This window comes from Schistocerca serialis, chromosome 4 (genome assembly GCF_023864345.2).
Source record: "Schistocerca serialis cubense isolate TAMUIC-IGC-003099 chromosome 4, iqSchSeri2.2, whole genome shotgun sequence".
NCBI classification, from domain to species: domain Eukaryota; kingdom Metazoa; phylum Arthropoda; class Insecta; order Orthoptera; family Acrididae; genus Schistocerca; species Schistocerca serialis.
The window spans coordinates 407,414,116-407,432,595 of record NC_064641.1 but is presented as its reverse complement, the minus strand read 5'-3'; the positions used below and the strand labels follow the sequence as shown (position 1 = coordinate 407,432,595).

The window sequence follows — 18,480 nt, the reverse complement described above, 5'->3', positions numbered from 1 at the left end:
ACCACCTTCTAATGCATCGTAAAGTGAGCAGAAAAGCCGTTACCGAGAATCCGTGATGCTTTTCTTGCTTTACAATAAACTGTTGTTATTTATGTCCTATTATTAGCTTCAGACTGGTGTAACGACTCCGATACGGGACAATAAAATGTTAACAAGACACATTAAGCACGGACACACCTTTACAATGATCGTTGCTACTTTTACCAGATGTGACATGAAACTTAAGACTTAGAGTTATGACAGTCAGTTTGGAGAAGGGCTGCTCATAACATTCATTTTAAATGTAATTGGATTTGCTTAGGAATTTGTAATCTCTTGACTGGAGCACATCCGAGAGATTAGCATCAGAACACGGGCATCTCATGCAGAATGCAAGGCAGGACGACTTTTTGAGTTTCCTACATTCCCATAAAATCGAAGCAGATATTGAGACACTTTAGTTTGGATTACTAGCAGGTTAAAATTTTGCCACAGTTCGCAACGCCTCAGTTCTGGGCAGTTTAAGGCAATTACTGCGAGAAGCCGCGGTTCGCGGGTGCCCTTGTAGCGTCTCGCTTCGCTCCTCTGACAGAGGAGTATCGTTTATCCCAGAAAACGTGAAGATAAACAGACCGAAACGCGCAGGCCGGAAGAAGAAAGCGCCGACACTTTCTGAAATTAGAGGGCTAATTAGACGGAAAGTACTGTAATTAACTTGTGTCCCTGACAATGAGAGTTGACGATTTTGCTTCTAACAAGCTAACTATCTCTTTAACAGCATGCCCAACGTGATAATACATGTTATATGCCGCAAGGATTATCTTCCATATGCAGTTGATTTGTTATTGTGTCCACTGCCTCCCCATTTCCCCTCCAGCCTACCCTTCTGCCTCCACTACATTTCCTCGTCACTAGTTCGTGTTCTTGTTTTGATTTCTTTATTATCACTTCTTCTTTGTTAAACGACGTCATGGTAGCGGGACTCACACTGTATTCCGGTTTACGATCGTGTTTTGTTTTTTGCCGGCTACGAAGAATATCCCTCCCATTCTCTTTTTCCCTCTGCTCCACTTGTCTTGATGCCCCTCGTGGCGGTCTTAGAATGATTACTGCCGCAGTGTCGTGGGAGTGACGTGGCAGAAATCGTTGCGTCTGACCGCAGGCAACATTCGCCACGGGTCCTAAGCTGCAGACCGCCTCCCCCTCTCCCTCCTCTGCAGCCCCTCCCCCGCCTCGCCCTCCCTATCCACTTACGCTGTTTCTTTACGGTCGGATGTGTCCGTCCGTTGCGTGCCTTGCGGTGGGGGTAAGCAGAGCGGGCCGGATATAAGAGCAGAGCTGTCTGCAGAAACCGTCCAAAAACCTCACCGCGACTCCATTGTTCAACATGGCACCAGTAGTGGAGTGGCGTTCGGTGACTTACGTGTTACTAGCCGCAGCCGTTGCGTGCACCCAGGCGCGCAGTGTGTTGGAGACGAACTCGGTGGACCCTGCGGACGAGGATGAAGGCACGTGGTCAACGGTTCTGCTGCGCGACCTGCGGATGGTTTACAAGACGTACCGCGACTGCGAGACGCGCGGCAAGGACGTCACCACCTGTCTCAAGGTGAAGCTGCTGACGGAGCTGGACAGGGCTGCGAGAAGCCGTGCGCCCAATCTACGGCTCGTCGACGGCCTCGTCAGTCTCGTCAGAGACGACTCGGCAGACGGCGGCGACTCGCGGCCACTGCCGCCGGAGCAGCAGCTGGTGGAGACGCTGCCGCGGTCTGCCGAGGACAAGCAGCAGTCGCTGGACGCACTGCTCGTAGACCGCGCCTCGGCCTTCCTCAGGAGCCGTTCGCTGCAGCTCAACCTCGGAGAGGCTGCGGCGCAGATTGTCGAAGGTAAGGTCTGCCACACTGCACCTCAACAAATTCCGTTCCGTGTCTCCAAGGGAGAGTTCAGTCATTCTGAAACTGAGGCCAGCAAAGCAAAATTAAAAATTTTAATTTCGTGTTTAATGTTCTTTTGCAAAGGAAAACCCAGGAGCATATTCTAGATTCAATTCACGCACCACTGCAAAGATGTAGTGTCGGTGGGGTAGAGAAACAGCTAAAATCGTTAAAAACGGAGATCCAGTGTCTGGTACAATTACTTTGAGATTCCATACAGATTCTCAATCTGAGTTAGCCCGTCTTTTAGCCACAGCATATCGAAGATCCCTCCGACGAAAAGCTGTGCCCAGTGGGTAATAGAAACCGCAATTCACACATAACTGCAAGAAGGATTGCATAACCGATCTGCTAAGGTATTGTCCAACATCCGAGACATCTACTTGTAGCAGAATCTTAGGACGTATTCTGAGCTCTAAGGTACTGAGATATCTCCAACAAATGATCTCCTCTGCAAACCAGCATGGTTTTTGATCACTGAAAATCGTCTCGTTCTTTCTCTTGTGATATTTTGAAAGAAATGGATCAGGACAGCAAGGTAGATGCAGTGTTCCGTTTACTCCTAAAGGAATTTGACAGATACGCGAGTTATAAAGAGTACGGTCATATGGGGAATCAAGCAAGATTGTGACTGGATTCAGGATTTCATGGTGGGGAGACATCGAAAGATGTAGAAGTAAATTCACTGTGTGCCCGTGGGAAGTGTGATGCTTCAAATGGCTCTGAGCACTATGGGACTTAACATCTGAGGTCATCAGTCCCCTAGAATTTAGAACTACTTAAAACTAACTAACCAAGGACATCACACACATCCATGCCCGAGGCAGGAGTCTAATTTGCGACCGTAGCGGTTGCGCAGTTCCAGACTGAAGCGCCTAGAACCGCTCGGCCACACCAGCCGGCAGGTGTGATGGAACCCTTGATGCTTATGATGTATAATAATGACCTAGCAGACAACATTAACGGTAATCACAGACTTTTAGTAGATGATGTAGTTGTCTATACTAAAATACTAACCGAAAACAACAGCGTTAATCTTCAGTCATATCTTGATAACATGTCAAAGTGGTGCAAAGATTGGCAACTTGCTTTAAACGTTCTCAAAGGTAAAATTTTGCACTTTGCACCAGACTACAATATCAGTGGTCATATAAATAAATAAATACTCATATAAATCAGTTTGAAGGGATCTCAAATGGAACAATCACGTAGGCTCTGTCGTGGGTAAAGCGGGTATCAGACTGTGGCACACTAGCAGAATGCCAGCGAAATGCAATCACTGTTCAAAAGAGGAACTCAGAAGACATAATCGTTGGAAGGTAGACCAAAACATCTTTCGGAGAATTTCAAAGCAAATACAACATTAAGGTACAAAAGTAAATCGACTGTTAAACGCAGAGGAGAGAGGGATAGGTGGGTGGAGTACGTTGAGTGCCTATGTAAAGTGGGGAAACAGTTTGATAAAATGAGAGATTAATATAGTGTCGGTTTGGAGGACATGGCAGACGTAGTACCGGTATTACAGACAGAGCGTATTGCAAAATCATAATCAAACAAACTGGGAAGAACGGTTTGCATTCCTTCGAAGTTTCTAAAGAATATTGAAGGATGTGACAGCCACACGATTACTAAAGTTAACGAGTAGAATCTGTGAGACTGGAGACGTACCTTCAGACTTTTGCAATTATTTCATGTTCACTATCCAGAGAATAGCAGAGGCAGGTTTAATCAACCACGTCAGAAGGCTGATTTTCCAAAATATAGTCTAGCTCTTATGATAACAATTGTGGTTACTGATAAGTTCCTTCGCCGCTTGTTGTGCTGCAGTGAATGTTACTAGCTTTCCTCGCGTTTTTATAAGGGGTATGCCCGAGGCTTTTGGGTTCAATGGCACTAGCTGCTATGACGCACGCCATGTCAGACGGTTGATGACTTGTCACTGCACACAATGCCGTGTAGTGTATGGAGCCGCGCATCATCTTGGAATAGAAAGACCTGGAACTGAATAGCCACTTTATATTAGCATCAACAGTTCGTTACACTAAATGTTGAAAGATATACTGGGTAACGATGACGGTGAAGGCAACGCAAAACTTCCGCACCCGATCAGAATTGCAGGCGTCAAGCAGAACTACCTACCAGATTGTGAGGTAAGAAGAGATGACTATGCTGAAACTCTAAATAATTAGGACATCCGGCAGTTAACTGTAAGACTTCAGGATCCATGGGACATAAAAAGCAGCCAGATGAAAAGGATTTCTCTTTTGTTTCAGTGGTTTTCCCTACCCTATACTCAGTATCCTTTGTTCTTGGTTCTCATTCCATTGACCTGATTTGTGGTGCAGCATGTATGTTTACAGAACTTCTGCAGTTGCTTTTTATTGCCAAATTTGTGGGTGATTATTTTTCGACCAGATGTTTAAGGATATTGAACTTGCTTAGGTGGACATATTCTCTTCAGAAGATGCCTTTCAATATTCCACAGTCCAGCCCATGGTGTAAGAACTTTGTCACTTCATATCGTCTGGCAGTTGTCACACGCTATGCTAGAGTATACGCCAACGAGTGTAGTCGTGCATGTGGGAATGATCTGATTTAGTCGGCCTCTCTGAAGTCTTCAAAGCATGGGTTAGGCTTCTTTTCTCCGGCATCAATCAGGCACCTGGCTCTCGCCATCTACTTCGAACGTGGCTCACACACTGTTGATGTCCATGATGTTTACTGCGTTCCTCAATTCATCGCAAGTAGGAAGTCATTTATTTGCACTTCTTATACAAATCTTCTAATCCAGTGTCGATCTTCGCTGACGACTTGTGGAGGCAATACAGATTCAGGCTCTTTTTGGAAAAAGTTTAGATCAAACTTCGAGGGAACCTTCCTGAAAGGTATAAGCGGGACGTCTGCACGGAAATATGATCCTCACTTCTACTGAATACCTGTACAGTGTCTTATAGAATAAGTACGAAGTGAAGGGTTGTTGAAAGTATAGACAAGGGAAGAAGCCTATAACAAACGCTACCTGCAGAGGAGGGTAGTGGAATATTATTTTGTTCAAGCATCTAGGAATAAACACAGGAAGGAGTACTTCGGGGGTACAGAAAATAAGTTACTCAGGTCAATTAACACTAAGACTATTGCACAACAATACTGATGCATTGTTGGAAGGTAGCACATTTTCTAGATCTCTTACAGACATAATTATGCTGCTTTACGAATAACAGGTGCATCACAGTTTGGGAGTGAGACGGTGCGGGAACTGGACAGGCACTCCAAAGCTAGACTATGCGGGACAGTACGATCCTTGGGGACAAAACATCTAAACTGCATACAGCTTCACCGTCAAATTCTGGCAGTATATGGGCCATGTCTAACCGTTGTGAAATAGTGCCTACACTTTGACCGCACAGACGGGGATGATGCTGGTCGAGAAGTGCAGATCTTGCACCACCTTCCACCTTTTCGGCAAGCTGAAGGAACATTTTGGAGGAAATGGATGTCCCAACGATGAAGATATTCATACAGCGGTTATCGAATGGCCCCGTGACCGAGAACGGATTTTTATCGTCGAGGAACTGAACGATTGGTAGAACGTTCAGTCCATTGTTTACAGAGATTTGGCCACTATTTTTAAAAATACTGTCATTCATCTGTGTCACTGAACAGTATTGCAGCATTCAATGATAGTTACTTGGCCTTTAATAATGTGGAATGTGTAATTTATTTCTTAAAGTCCCCTCGTAGTACATGTGGCAACGGCAGATATCAATGTACTGTATGATTTCTCAGAATATTGTTACATCAGAACATTTATACAACACCAGAGCGAGGGAAACAACGGACATTGTATTGTTAATTTGTATCCAACTAAAAATGAAAGAAATAATAGAGTTTAGCGTATAGTTTCTAACGTAGCAACTAGGTTACATACACTACTGGCCATTAAAATCGCTACACCAAGAAGATGACGTGTTACAGAAGCGAAATTTAACCGACAGGAAGAAGATGATGAAGTATGCAAATGATTAGCTTTTCAGAGCATTCACACAAGGATGGCGCCGGTGGCGACACCTACAACGTGCTGACATGAGAAAAGTTTCCAACCGTTTTCTCATACAAAAACAGCAGCTGACCGGCGTTGCCTTGTGAAACGTTGTTGTGATGCCTCGTGTAAGGAGGAGAAATGCATACCATCACGTTACCGACTTTGATAAAGGTAGGATTGTAGCCTATCGCGATTGTGGTTTATCGAATCGCGACATTGCTGCACGCGTTGGTCGAGATCCAATGACTGTTACCACAATATGGAATCGGTGGATTCAGGAGGGTAATACTGAACGCCGTGCTGGATCCCAACGGCCTCCTATCACTAGCAGACTGGATGACAGGCATCTTATCCGCATGCCTAGAACGGATCGCGCAGCCACGTCTCGATCCCTGAGTCAACAGATGGGGACGTCTACAAGACAACAACCATCTGCACGAACAGTTCGACAACGTTAGCAGCAGCATGGACTATCAGCTCGGAGACCATGGCTGCGGTTACCTTCGAGGCTGCATCACAGACAGGAGCACCAGCGATGGTGTACTCAACGACGAACCTGGGTGCACGAATGGCAAAACGTCATTTTTCCGGATGAATCCAGGTTCTGTTTACAGCATCATGATGGTCGCATCCGTGTTTGCCGACATCGCAGTGAACGTACATTGGAAGCGTGTATTCGTCATCATCATACTGGCGTATCACCCGGCGTGATGGTATGAGGTGCCATTGGTTACATGTCTCGGTCACCTCTTGTTCGCATTGACGGCACTTGGAACAGTGGAAGTTACATTTCAGATGTGTTACGACCCGTGACTGTTCTCTTCATTCGATCCCTGCGAAACCCTACATTTCAGCAGGATAATGCACGACCGCATGTTGCAGGTCCTGTACGGGCCTTTCTGGATACAGAAAATGTTCGACTGCTGCCCTGGCCAACACATTCTCCAGATCTCTCACCAATTGAAAACGTCTGGTCAATGGTGGCCGAGCAACTGTCTCGTCACAGTACTCCAGTCACTACTCTTGATGAACTGTGGTATCGTGTTGTAGCTGCATGGGCAGCTGTACCTGTACACGCCATCGAATCTCTGTTTGACTCAATGCCCAGGCGTATCAAGGCCATTATTACGGCCAGAGGTGTTTGTTCTGGGTACTGATTTTCTCAGGATCGCTGCACCCAAATTGCGTGAAAATGTAATCACATGTCAGTTCTAGTATAATATATTTGTCCAATGAATACCCGTTTATCATCTGCATTTCTTCTTGGTGTAGTAATTTTAATGGCCAGTCGTGTAGTAATGTATAAACGTACCACCCGCTATTTTCTTTCTACTTCTATTTGATAATAATAGTAATAGGTAAAGGGAAAGAATCTTACACCGACCATTACGCGAGGTGAAATATACTGTTTTTACTTTGTACTCCAATTAAGTAAGAGCGAACACTTGAAATGGCATTAGGCAAGTAGACAAATGGAAGTTACGTCGTATGGAAGGCGGTGAGTTGCTTAGAGCGGAAAGGCACCAGAGTGAAGTAGCTGGAAGTCATACGAGTGCGGGATTCATGCGGGAAAACAGAAAACGTCTGGGTTGTTCTAGTAGAATCTTCGCGTAGGTAGATCTTCCGTCGGGTTAAACGGGCGCGGAACGGCTATGCCGAAGGGGTATCGAGTCCTGGTTGTCTGTGCAATAGATCGAGACATCTCAAAACACATAAAATAGCCCCAGGAGAGATTAATTTTTCCGTTATGAACTATTTATTTTAATTGTGATCTAAAGAAGGTAACAAATGACAATCCCTAGTGAGTCAAGTTCTTCTGTTTCAGTTCACATGTAGTCATTCATTTTCAAAAACGGACCCTTCTACTGTGATTCACGAGAGTGGAAGCATAAATTCAGCGGAGAAGGCATTAGCTGAGGTGTTGCGCATTCGAAACATTAAGTCACTAGCGGGCTGCCTGCGAGGCAGGTCTCGTAGATGAACCTTGACAGAAAGAGGTTCATTTCTGATGTAATGTAGTAATTTCGGAGTACTAAGGATTTTGAGACACTGCTCCGAGAGTCAGAAACAGTATATGAGTAGTGACAGACTATTCTGCAAGTATTACATGCGATAACGTGTACGAGTAGGAAGTGGCTTTGAGTATTTGTACAAGTATTGTTTCCAACTGTGATGATTACTAGAACGATGGTAGCAGTGCGTTCTGAAGTCATTATGCTGTCTCGACATGACGGGTAAGTGAATTCGGCGCATAGCTTGGCGTTTACGAGATTTGTGATGGCTGTGTCTCCAAGCTTCAACTATGCAGATGGTCGAACAGTCGCGTGATGGCAGTGCTGAATCCTGTTTCTTTATTCCACGTGTTATATTGATATGAGCAAGAGTATAGCTTAGAATAATTATTGAAACACCCGTGTGCCAGTACAAAATCGATTAAAGCAAGTGAAAGTTTCTTTCCATATTATTTTTCCGTGTTGTAACTACGTTAAATTATCAAGTCCTTGAGACAGATTTCTGGAGTTCGAGAAATGACTAACGTGAATAAAGATTCTCTTCGTAGTGAGTACTTGATTCGTGAGGAAAATTACGTTTAACATGACTGATGGGATAAAAATACAAGGCACGTAACTGAAGACTTTTGCCTGATACCACTGTCTTTCGCTTCTCTCGTCTTAACCAACAGGTGCCAGACACAACCGTAACTATTAATCCCTCTCTGTTGTAACTGCTGTTTATTAAAGGACAAAGCGCTACTTTGTTACATTACCCATAATAATTATATAGAGAAGGCTTCGGTTAAAAGCTGCTAACTTAGTTGTTGAAAAGCAACGTTTTGTATTTATGTAACTAAGCCGTTATTGGTACCTCTTTTACCTTAGTATATTCTCGTTTCATCTTATCGAAGTCAAATACGTTTTTTGTTATTTGTGCTGGGTATTATCATTGGTCTACACAGAATACATTTACTTCGACAGTGTTGTGTCTCTTCATGGAATTAAAGTATCAAATATCGTTCGATCCACCTTTCTAATATACGATGGTTTCATGATATTTGGAACATCGGCAGTCCATCGGAGAGACACCCATCCTACTTAAATACGATCTTCGAAATATTTAGAAGTTATGAAATAGCCAATGTTATTAATGCGCCGTGTATGTTAACGGTTGTAACTAAAGATTTTGCAAAAAAATATCTGTGGCACCACTCTACCATCGACTATTCTGAATATTAACCGGTTAGTTTTTTCTTCATTGTGCATGGTGAAATGAGGATTCTCATATTTTGAAGTATGGTTATTAACTGTTCCATGAACTTGGAAAGTTGATTCATCACTGGAAAAAGTGCGTAAAACAAATTCAGGGTCTTTAAATTTTCATGAGACGTGTTTCGCGTTGATTACTCCTTTTTACATACTTTGAACTGGCTTTTCCTCTAGTTGCAAGCAGATTTTAAATTTCACAAACCTTTGATTTCACTTATATCACTCACTAACTTCGATTGTTGAAAGCACAGTTTTTTCTGTAACTGCGTTCCGTTTCTTTGTAATTCGCTTTAATTTCGTAAAACTTCATATAAATTGATCACACGTTTACGAGTTTTACTACTGATACACTCGTTTTATACTCAGTACTGTGGTACTGTGTATTAGCTTTTCGTGTTTTCCTGAGCTTCGCCAAAATGCAAATCAACAGTCATTTGCAGTTAAGGAAAAAGTGTGGTTGTAAAATCTCAAACTAAAGCAATGGAAGCGAATGAAACTACTGTGGACTGTAACTACTGTTAATCTGAGGAATCATAATTTTTCCACTCAACATGTTAAAAGGACCAATGAAAGCAATGGGTAATATGCACATAGTGCAAATCTTAATTTTTTTTTTTACTGTATAGGGACCTAACACTAAAACTCGTCATTGTAGTGTCTTGTACTCGGAAAACTACTTTGTCTAAGATATGTACGAATCTATATTCTGTGCAAATGTTTCCACCGGTCTACTACAATCTGTGTCTGCTTCAGCCCCCACCACCGTGCAATAATCGGGCTAGCTCTAATCTTAGACAAGTCGTGCATTTGAAGCTGTATTCTCATGAGTACCTAAATACACTCCTGGAAATGGAAAAAAGAACACATTGACACCGGTGTGTCAGACCCACCATACTTGCTCCGGACACTGCGAGAGGGCTGTACAAGCAATGATCACACGCACGGCACAGCGGACACACCAGGAACCGCGGTGTTGGCCGTCGAATGGCGCTAGCTGCGCAGCATTTGTGCACCGCCGCCGTCAGTGTCAGCCAGTTTGCCGTGGCATACGGAGCTCCATCGCAGTCTTTAACACTGGTAGCATGCCGCGACAGCGTGGACGTGAACCGTATGTGCAGTTGACGGACTTTGAGCGAGGGCGTATAGTGGGCATGCGGGAGGCCGGGTGGACGTACCGCCGAATTGCTCAACACGTGGGGCGTGAGGTCTCCACAGTACATCGATGTTGTCGCCAGTGGTCGGCGGAAGGTGCACGTGCCCGTCGACCTGGGACCGGACCGCAGCGACGCACGGATGCACGCCAAGACCGTAAGATCCTACGCAGTGCCGTAGGGGACCGCACCGCCACTTCCCAGCAAATTAGGGACACTGTTGCTCCTGGGGTATCGGCGAGGACCATTCGCAACCGTCTCCATGAAGCTGGTCTATGGTCCCGCACACCGTTAGGCCGTCTTCCGCTCACGCCCCAACATCGTGCAGCCCGCCTCCAGTGGTGTCGCGACAGGCGTGAATGGAGGGACGAATGGAGACGTGTCGTCTTCAGCGATGAGAGTCGCTTCTGCCTTGGTGCCAATGATGGTCGTATGCGTGTTTGGCGCCGTGCAGGTGAGCGCCACAATCAGGACTGCATACGACCGAGGCACACAGGGCCAACACCCGGCATCGTGGTGTGGGGAGCGATCTCCTACACTGGCCGTACACCACTGGTGATCGTCGAGGGGACACTGAATAGTGCACGGTACATCCAAACCGTCATCGAACCCATCGTTCTACCATTCCTAGACCGGCAAGGGAACTTGCTGTTCCAACAGGACAATGCCCGTCCGTTGTATCCCGTGCCAGCCAACGTGCTCTAGAAGGTGTAAGTCAACTACCCTGGCCAGCAAGATCTCCGGATCTGTCCCCCATTGAGCATGTTTGGGACTGGATGAAGCGTCGTCTCACGCGCTCTGCACGTCCAGCACGAACGCTGGTCCAACTGAGGCGCCAGGTGGAAATGGCATGGCAAGCCGTTCCACAGGACTACATTCAGCATCTCTACGATCGTCTCCATGGGAGAATAGCAGCCAGCATTGCTGCGAAAGGTGGATATACACTGTACTAGTGCCGACATTGTGCATGCTCTGTTGCCTGTGTCTATGTGCCTGTGGTTCTGTCAGTGTGATCATGTGATGTATCTGACCCCAGGAATGTGTCAATAAAGTTTCCCCTTCCTGGGACAATGAATTCACGGTGTTCTTATTTCAATTTCCAGGAGTGTATTTGTTGATTAGATCATCGATGTGATCGACAAATTATCAACTTTCCTGTAAAAACACATTAACAGAGTTTCTAACGTCTTCCTTTATGTAATGTTTATCGTTCACCTTTCACTTTAGCACCTGTCTTGTCACTCGCTACCTTCAGCAAAGACTTACTAATCTTTAAATTTTTGTTCGATGGTATCAATCTTTTTCAGATATTCTTTTCTTTCTGTTGCTAATCCTCACTTTTTATCCTCTTTTCTTTGTGCACCAGTCATTTTGTTACCCGAACGGCTAAAGTTATGTACAAATTTTAGTGTACCATTTCCAAATTCAGTTCCTTCAGCGTCGCCTGATGTAATTTAAACATTGAAGTTCTGCTTTTTTATTTTTGTTGCAGTTCATCCCATAACCTCTTTTCAAGATACTGTGAATTACGTTCAACTCATCTTCCATTCCTTCACTATCTCTTCCAGATACTATCATCGGAAAAATCTTAAAGTTTTTATTCCTTCTCGATGACCTTCAATAACTGTTCGAAGTTTATTTTTGGTTTCTTTTACTACTTGCTCTGTGCACAGACTGAGTAACTTCGGAGAGAGGCCATAAACGTGCCTCACACATTTTTCACATGGTATAGTGAAAAATGTAGAAATTGCCTAAATTACGGTTGCTTGAACATTAACTTGTATACGCCATTTGTCATTATTTTACAGTCTAGTGTTTAATTAGATCTCTAACTTTGTTAAGGGTATTGGATGCCATCTGATCTCGTGCAGCGGTAATGTTATTTGTTTAGGAAAATAACAGACGATGGCCGAAAACGAGTGATTATAATATCCAGACTGGCTGCAGAAAGGGAACCATTTCTGTATAGGATAAATTTGTTAACATAAAATATAAACTTAAAAATTACGAAGTATTTCCTGAAGATACTGTACTCGTGTGTAACCTGGTATGGAAGAGAAAGGTGTAGAATAAACAGCCGAGACAGGAAGACAGCAGTATCTTCTGAAATTTGATGCTACAGGAGGATGCTGAAGACTAGATGGATGCAGAGGGTAATTAATGACAGGATACTGTCTCGAGATGCTGAGATGGTTGATCAAATTATGGAAATAGGGATGGATGAAAATTGTAAAGACAGAGCACGGCTTGACTACAGCAAGTTCAGGTGACTGCAGCTTTCAGTAGTTCTGCAGAAATGTAGAGGTGTTTACAAGATAGACTTTCTGGTGGACAGTATCAGTTCTGTCTTCGGGGTGAGGATGGAAAAATGGTGCCAACAAAATCTGGCGCTAAGACAACTGTGATGCGCCACAGGCCGTAGATGTTAGGCCATAGATGAGAGGAGTAAACGACGGCTGCAGAGATGTATACGGACGAATAAACGTGCAGCTTTTGAGTAACTGAGGGCCCAGATGAACCAAAGGGCTACTAACAGTGTCTCCTCAACGACTGTTCAGCTGACGTTGCTGGATATGGGCCTCCACAGCAGACACCTGCTTGATGCACCCATGGTATCAGTTTTTCATTGGTGAGGAAGACCGGAATTTGCACACCAATGCCGAGACTGCACGTCCACTGCGTGGCTACAGATCAAATTTTCAGATGAATCACGTTTTGTGCTCCCTCGGACAGATGGCCGTTGGCGTTTACGGCATGACTCCTCCGAAAGCAAACAAGAAACAAGGATGGAGTGTTACGAGAAATTTTTCGTCGCATTTCTCGGGTGCTCTCGTCATGCCTCAATGGATCGACAAAAGTACCCATCTATCCTTGGGGATCATTTTCACTCTTACATGCAGTTTGTTTCTCCTTGGCGCGATGGCATCTATTAGTTCGACAATGCAAAATGGCTCCCAACTAGCAGCGTGCGTGCGTGATTCGTAGGGCGCCAGAATGAGTTTATCGTATTCCCCTGGCCACGAGACTCCCTGGATTTAAACCAAATCGAGAATCTGTCGGATCACCTCGTTCGGGCTGATCACGCCATGGAACCTCATCCGAGAAACCTAGCGCAGCTGACCGCGACACTGGAGTCGTCACGGCTCCACATTCCTGTCGGTATCTTCCAGAACCTCACTGAATCACTTCCTGCACGTCTCGCAGCGGTCTGCACCCCAGAAGATGGTGATTCAAGCTTTTGACAGGTGGTCACATTAATGTGACTGGACTGTGTAGTTTAAATGCTCAGCGCTTTCGTCACTGACTGGATATTGCTTCATGGGTGCAATTCCAGAACGATGTACGTCTGCTGTATTGTTACCTGCATAGTTCTGCTCCAGTAGTCCGCTATCCTCCTCTGACCTTATTGCCGCCTTGCTTGATTCATTTAAAAAGTACAGCAAACAGCTACTTTTAGTACATGATAATCACTATACACTTCTGACAACGTCAGCGTGGGAGCGATCTGTAGTAGTATGAACACTGAATAAATCCTCATCTGGCAAGATATCTAAAATCACTTATCCATGCAGATGACGGGTTCGGCACTTCCCTGTTGCCATTTTCAGGTGTATGTTTACATCAGTATATGATCTCCTCTGTCAGTACAGTAAGTGGTGCTATAAAATTTATGTCCGTGTTGTTATTGTGAGTTACTCTGCAAGTGGAATATCAGTTTTAAAATAACAGCTATATGCACACATATTAATGCGCCACTTACAAGTGCTAACATAAATAATGAATTTAGAACTGCCATGCCGACTTCCAGAGTAACTCACGATACCAGCATGAACATGCATTGTATAACACGACTTACTGTACTGATGTTCGAGATTATGTAATGATGTAAACATAGATCCGTAGATGTCAACAGAAAATTACCGAATCCAATTATCTATCTGAATAAATGATTTTATCGATCTTGGCAGTGGAGAATTTATTCAGTGTTCGGGATTATCATTATGGAACAAAATCGATTGTATTTAACACTTTAATAAACGCAGCCCATATCATATTAATTTTTATTTTTCATTATAGTTACCGGTTTCGGACTACAAGACCAGAGGTTGTGTGTACTGGCTCCTCAAGTCATCTGGAGCCTCGGTCTGAGAAGATCTTATCGACTGAAAGCAGTAATCAAATTAAAAATTATTGTTATTGCGATCTGGGCCGCGTGCTGATCCCGGTCAGGTTAGATGACGAAGATTTAAATGTTTTACGTTAGATCTAAATGGATGTTTGTGTAATAAAGCGATACAGGGTGAAACACTTGCCTTTACCGATGACCGATGTCGTTTTATGCAACCCAACACGACAGAGCAATAGTGTTGGCAAGTCCGCCCTGAAGATGAGGAGCACAATGTCAAAATGTCACAGAGCAGCTGGTGAAGTATTCGAAGATATGTTATACGCCTTATGCGAATCATGTTTATGAAACTGCTTCAGCATATTAACCATATATTTATCTTTTCATTGGGTTACATACTGGGAACTTGTTACTTCTATGCTGCGCATTTTGATATCTGCTGTTAATTTGGTTGATTCAGGTGGTGAAACACACTTAATAGGGCATCATTTCTCAACCATTTATGTGAATACTATAAACATAACAAGTTTAGAGTGACATGCAAAACCAGTGTGTGCATACTTCTAGTTAATTATGCCGAGAAAGACTGGAGACTCTTGAACGAATATGACAGAAGTAAGGTCCAAAAATGCCGTGTAACTAATGACCAATCCTCACTTGTATCTTTGACAGTATGATTACGTTTGCTAACAGTTGTCGAAAGATCTGAGAGGGAACTTCTGTCGATTACGTGGCTGTCACCTGTCTGGATACCGTTTCTGATGCAGACGTAGTGTGGTTTGCATATAACGACATCGGCAGGGGCACCCCAGTGTAAAGAGTGGCTAGTTTCTGTATTTCGTCAAGTAATTCAGTTCAGTGCCACGGAGTTAAAAACACAATTAATATGCACAAATTAATGTTATTAATAATTATCTGATCTTCAATCCATCTGTTACCCAAATAAATTTTCATTAGTGACCGAACTACGTTCCAGTACACTTTTGGTATTGCTGTATAGTAGTCGTTGTCATAGTTTCTAAATATCCGTTCTCATTTCCAGTCTCATCTGTTGTGAATATGGACACACGAACTTTTCTCGCACGTTGTAGTTTTTATCGAAGTGAGTGGGTGCTGTTTACGACGCAAGTTCCACAAAAACATGAATTGTGTTTGTGTGTGCAGATCTGACTATAACGAGATACAAAAATGCAGTACTGCAAACAGGTCCTACAGAGCGAACAGTGTAGAAAATATAAAGCACTGAATGAAAGCACCCACCGAGGGGGGACAAAGGTGCTGAGACTTGTTTCAGGTTATATTCATTAGATGTTCACATATCAAACGAATCCAGACTCTAGTATCTTTTTCATGAAACACGTCTGCTGCTAGAGTTTCAAATCCAAGCGGTGAATAATTGTCGTCATTACCATACTGGCCTCCAAAATTGCTACACCAAGAAGAAATGCAGATGATAAACGGGTATTCATTGGACAAATATATTATACTAGAACTGACATGTGATTACATTTTCACACAATTTGGGTGCAGCGATCCTGAGAAATCAGTACCCATAAAAACCACCTCTGGCCGTAATAACGGCCTTGATATGCCTGGGCATTGAGTCAAACAGAGCTTGCATGGCGTGTACAGGTACAGCTGCCCATGCAGCTTCAACACGATACCACAGTTGATCAAGAGTAGTGACTGGCTTATTGTGACGAGCCAGTTGCTCGGCCACCATTGACCAGACGTTTTCAATTGGTGAGAGATATAGAGAATGTGCTGGCCAGGGCAGCAGTCGAACATTTTCTGTATCCAGAAAGGCCCGTACGGGACATGCAACATGCAGTCGTGCATTATCCTGCTGAAATGTAGTGTTTCGCAGGGATCGAATGACGGGTAGAGCCACGGGTCGTAACACATCTCAAATGTAACGTCCACTGTTCAAAGTGCAGTCAATGCAAAGAAGAGGTGACCGAGACGTGTAACCAATTGCACCTCATACCATCACGCCGGGTGATACGCCAGTATGGCGATGACGAATACACGCTTCGAATGTGCGTTCACCGCGATGTCGCCAAACACGGATGGGACCATCTTGATCTTGTAAAAAGATCGTGTATTCATCCGAAAAACTGACGTTTTGCCATTCATGCACGCAGGTTTTTCGCTAGGTACACCATCGCAGGCCCTCCTGTCTGTGCTGCAGCGTCAACGGTAACCGCAGCCACGATCTCCGAGCTGATAGTCGATGCTGCTGCAAACGTCATCGAACTGTTCGTGCAGAAGGTTGGGTCTTGCAAACGTCCCCATCTGTTGACTCAGGAATCGAGACGTGGCTGCACGATCCGTTACAGCCATACGGATAAGATGCCTGTCATCTCGACTGCTAGTGATACGAGGCCATTGGGATCCAGTTCGGCGTTTCGTATTACCCTCCTGAACCCACCGATTCCATATTCTGCTAACAGTCATTGGATCTCGACCAACGCGAGCAGCAACGTCGCGATACGATAAACCGCAATCGCGATGGGCTACAATCCGACCTTTATCAAAGTCGGAAACGTGATGGTACGCATTTCTCCTCCTTACACGGGGCATCACAACAACGTATCACGAGGCAACGCCGGTCAACTGCTGTTTGTGTATGAGAAATCGGTTGGAAACTTTCCTCATGCCAGAGCGTTGTAGGTGTTGCCACCGGCGCCAACCTTGTGTGAAAGCTCTGAAAAGCTAATCATTTGCATATCAGAGCATCTTCTTCCTGTCGGTTAAATTTCGCGTGTGTAGCACGTCATCTTCGTGGTGTAGCAGTTTTAATGGCCAGTAGTGTATCATGTTGTTTCTTTCTACCCAGTACAGGGCGTGAAGACAAGCGTTTATATGTCGTATTGCTTGTGCGCGCCGGCAGGTCGTCGCAAGAGGGACAAGATGGGCGGGCTGCTGCTGCTGCTGCCTGTGCTGATGGGCGGCATGCTGATCCCGCTGGCGCTGGGCGGCCTGGCGCTGCTGGCGGGCAAGGCGCTGCTGGTGGCCAAGCTGGCGCTCGTGCTGTCCTCGCTGCTGGGGCTGCGCAAGCTGCTGGGCGGCGGCGGCGGCGAGCAGCACGAGCCCGTCGTCCAGGTCGTCTCGCCGCCTCACCACGGCCACTACGGCCGCAGCATCGACCTCTCGCCGCTGCAGCACACGGGCGGCGCACACGACCTCGCCTACCGGGCACACGCAGCCCTCCCCTCTGTCGCCGCCTGACGATCGCCGACGCACCGCCCTCTAATCTCGCCCTCCGCCGCACCGTACCTCCAGCATCACAACCACCACTCTTGGCTTTGATCTCAGCACCCATTTCTCCTTCTGTTCGCGATTCCCGGGTCCCGGATTGTGTTTTCTGAAACACCTGCCCCCCTCCCCAGCTTCCCTACAACGACAAGTAGACACGAAACGAAGTTCCTCGACGTAAGAAAGCTGAATTGCCTCTCATACATAAGACAGGTATTATCCTGCTAGTCGAGCTTACGGCACGAAGCCGAATACGAATATTACCTCTCTAGTGTACACTCCAGTATGATAACAAACAGGCTTCTTCCTCTACAGACGAACATTTCTCGTATTTATTACTTATGTGTATTTATTTGTGTGATATTTATTTGTTATACGTTACTTGCTGTAGATGTAGCCCAAAAATGGAAATGCTGTACATCATTTCCTCTAATTGCAATAAGAGCAAAAGAAAATTTAAAATGAGTTGTTATTTAATAACAATAATCATCCACTTGTCACTATGGAAACAACAAGAGTGGCATCATGTTCATACTGAGACGTGCCACGTGCTAAGAGCTGAGTGCTGCATAAAATTAACGACGTGGAAGGAAGAAAGCGTCATATCGTATTGACAGCTGAGAAACCCTGTGGGGCTGCTAAACATCCTAACCACAATGAGTTTTCATCCTCTGCAAACGATCCTATTGATCGTCTATAAAGGTCATCAAGTAGGAAGAAAATGCGCTCC

The 18,480-nt window shown here is 44.9% G+C and overlaps 1 protein-coding gene across 1 annotated transcript; it reads left to right on the top strand.

Moving 5' to 3' along the window:
* Nucleotides 1-1,348: 1,348 nt before the first annotated feature.
* Nucleotides 1,349-18,008, top strand: LOC126474007 (uncharacterized). The gene is made up of 2 exons (XM_050101396.1): nucleotides 1,349-1,862; nucleotides 17,386-18,008. The coding sequence occupies exons 1-2, from the start codon at nucleotides 1,367-1,369 to the stop codon at nucleotides 17,721-17,723; spliced, it is 834 nt and encodes a 277-aa protein (XP_049957353.1). The 5' UTR covers nucleotides 1,349-1,366; the 3' UTR covers nucleotides 17,724-18,008.
* The last annotated feature ends 472 nt before the right edge of the window (nucleotides 18,009-18,480 follow it).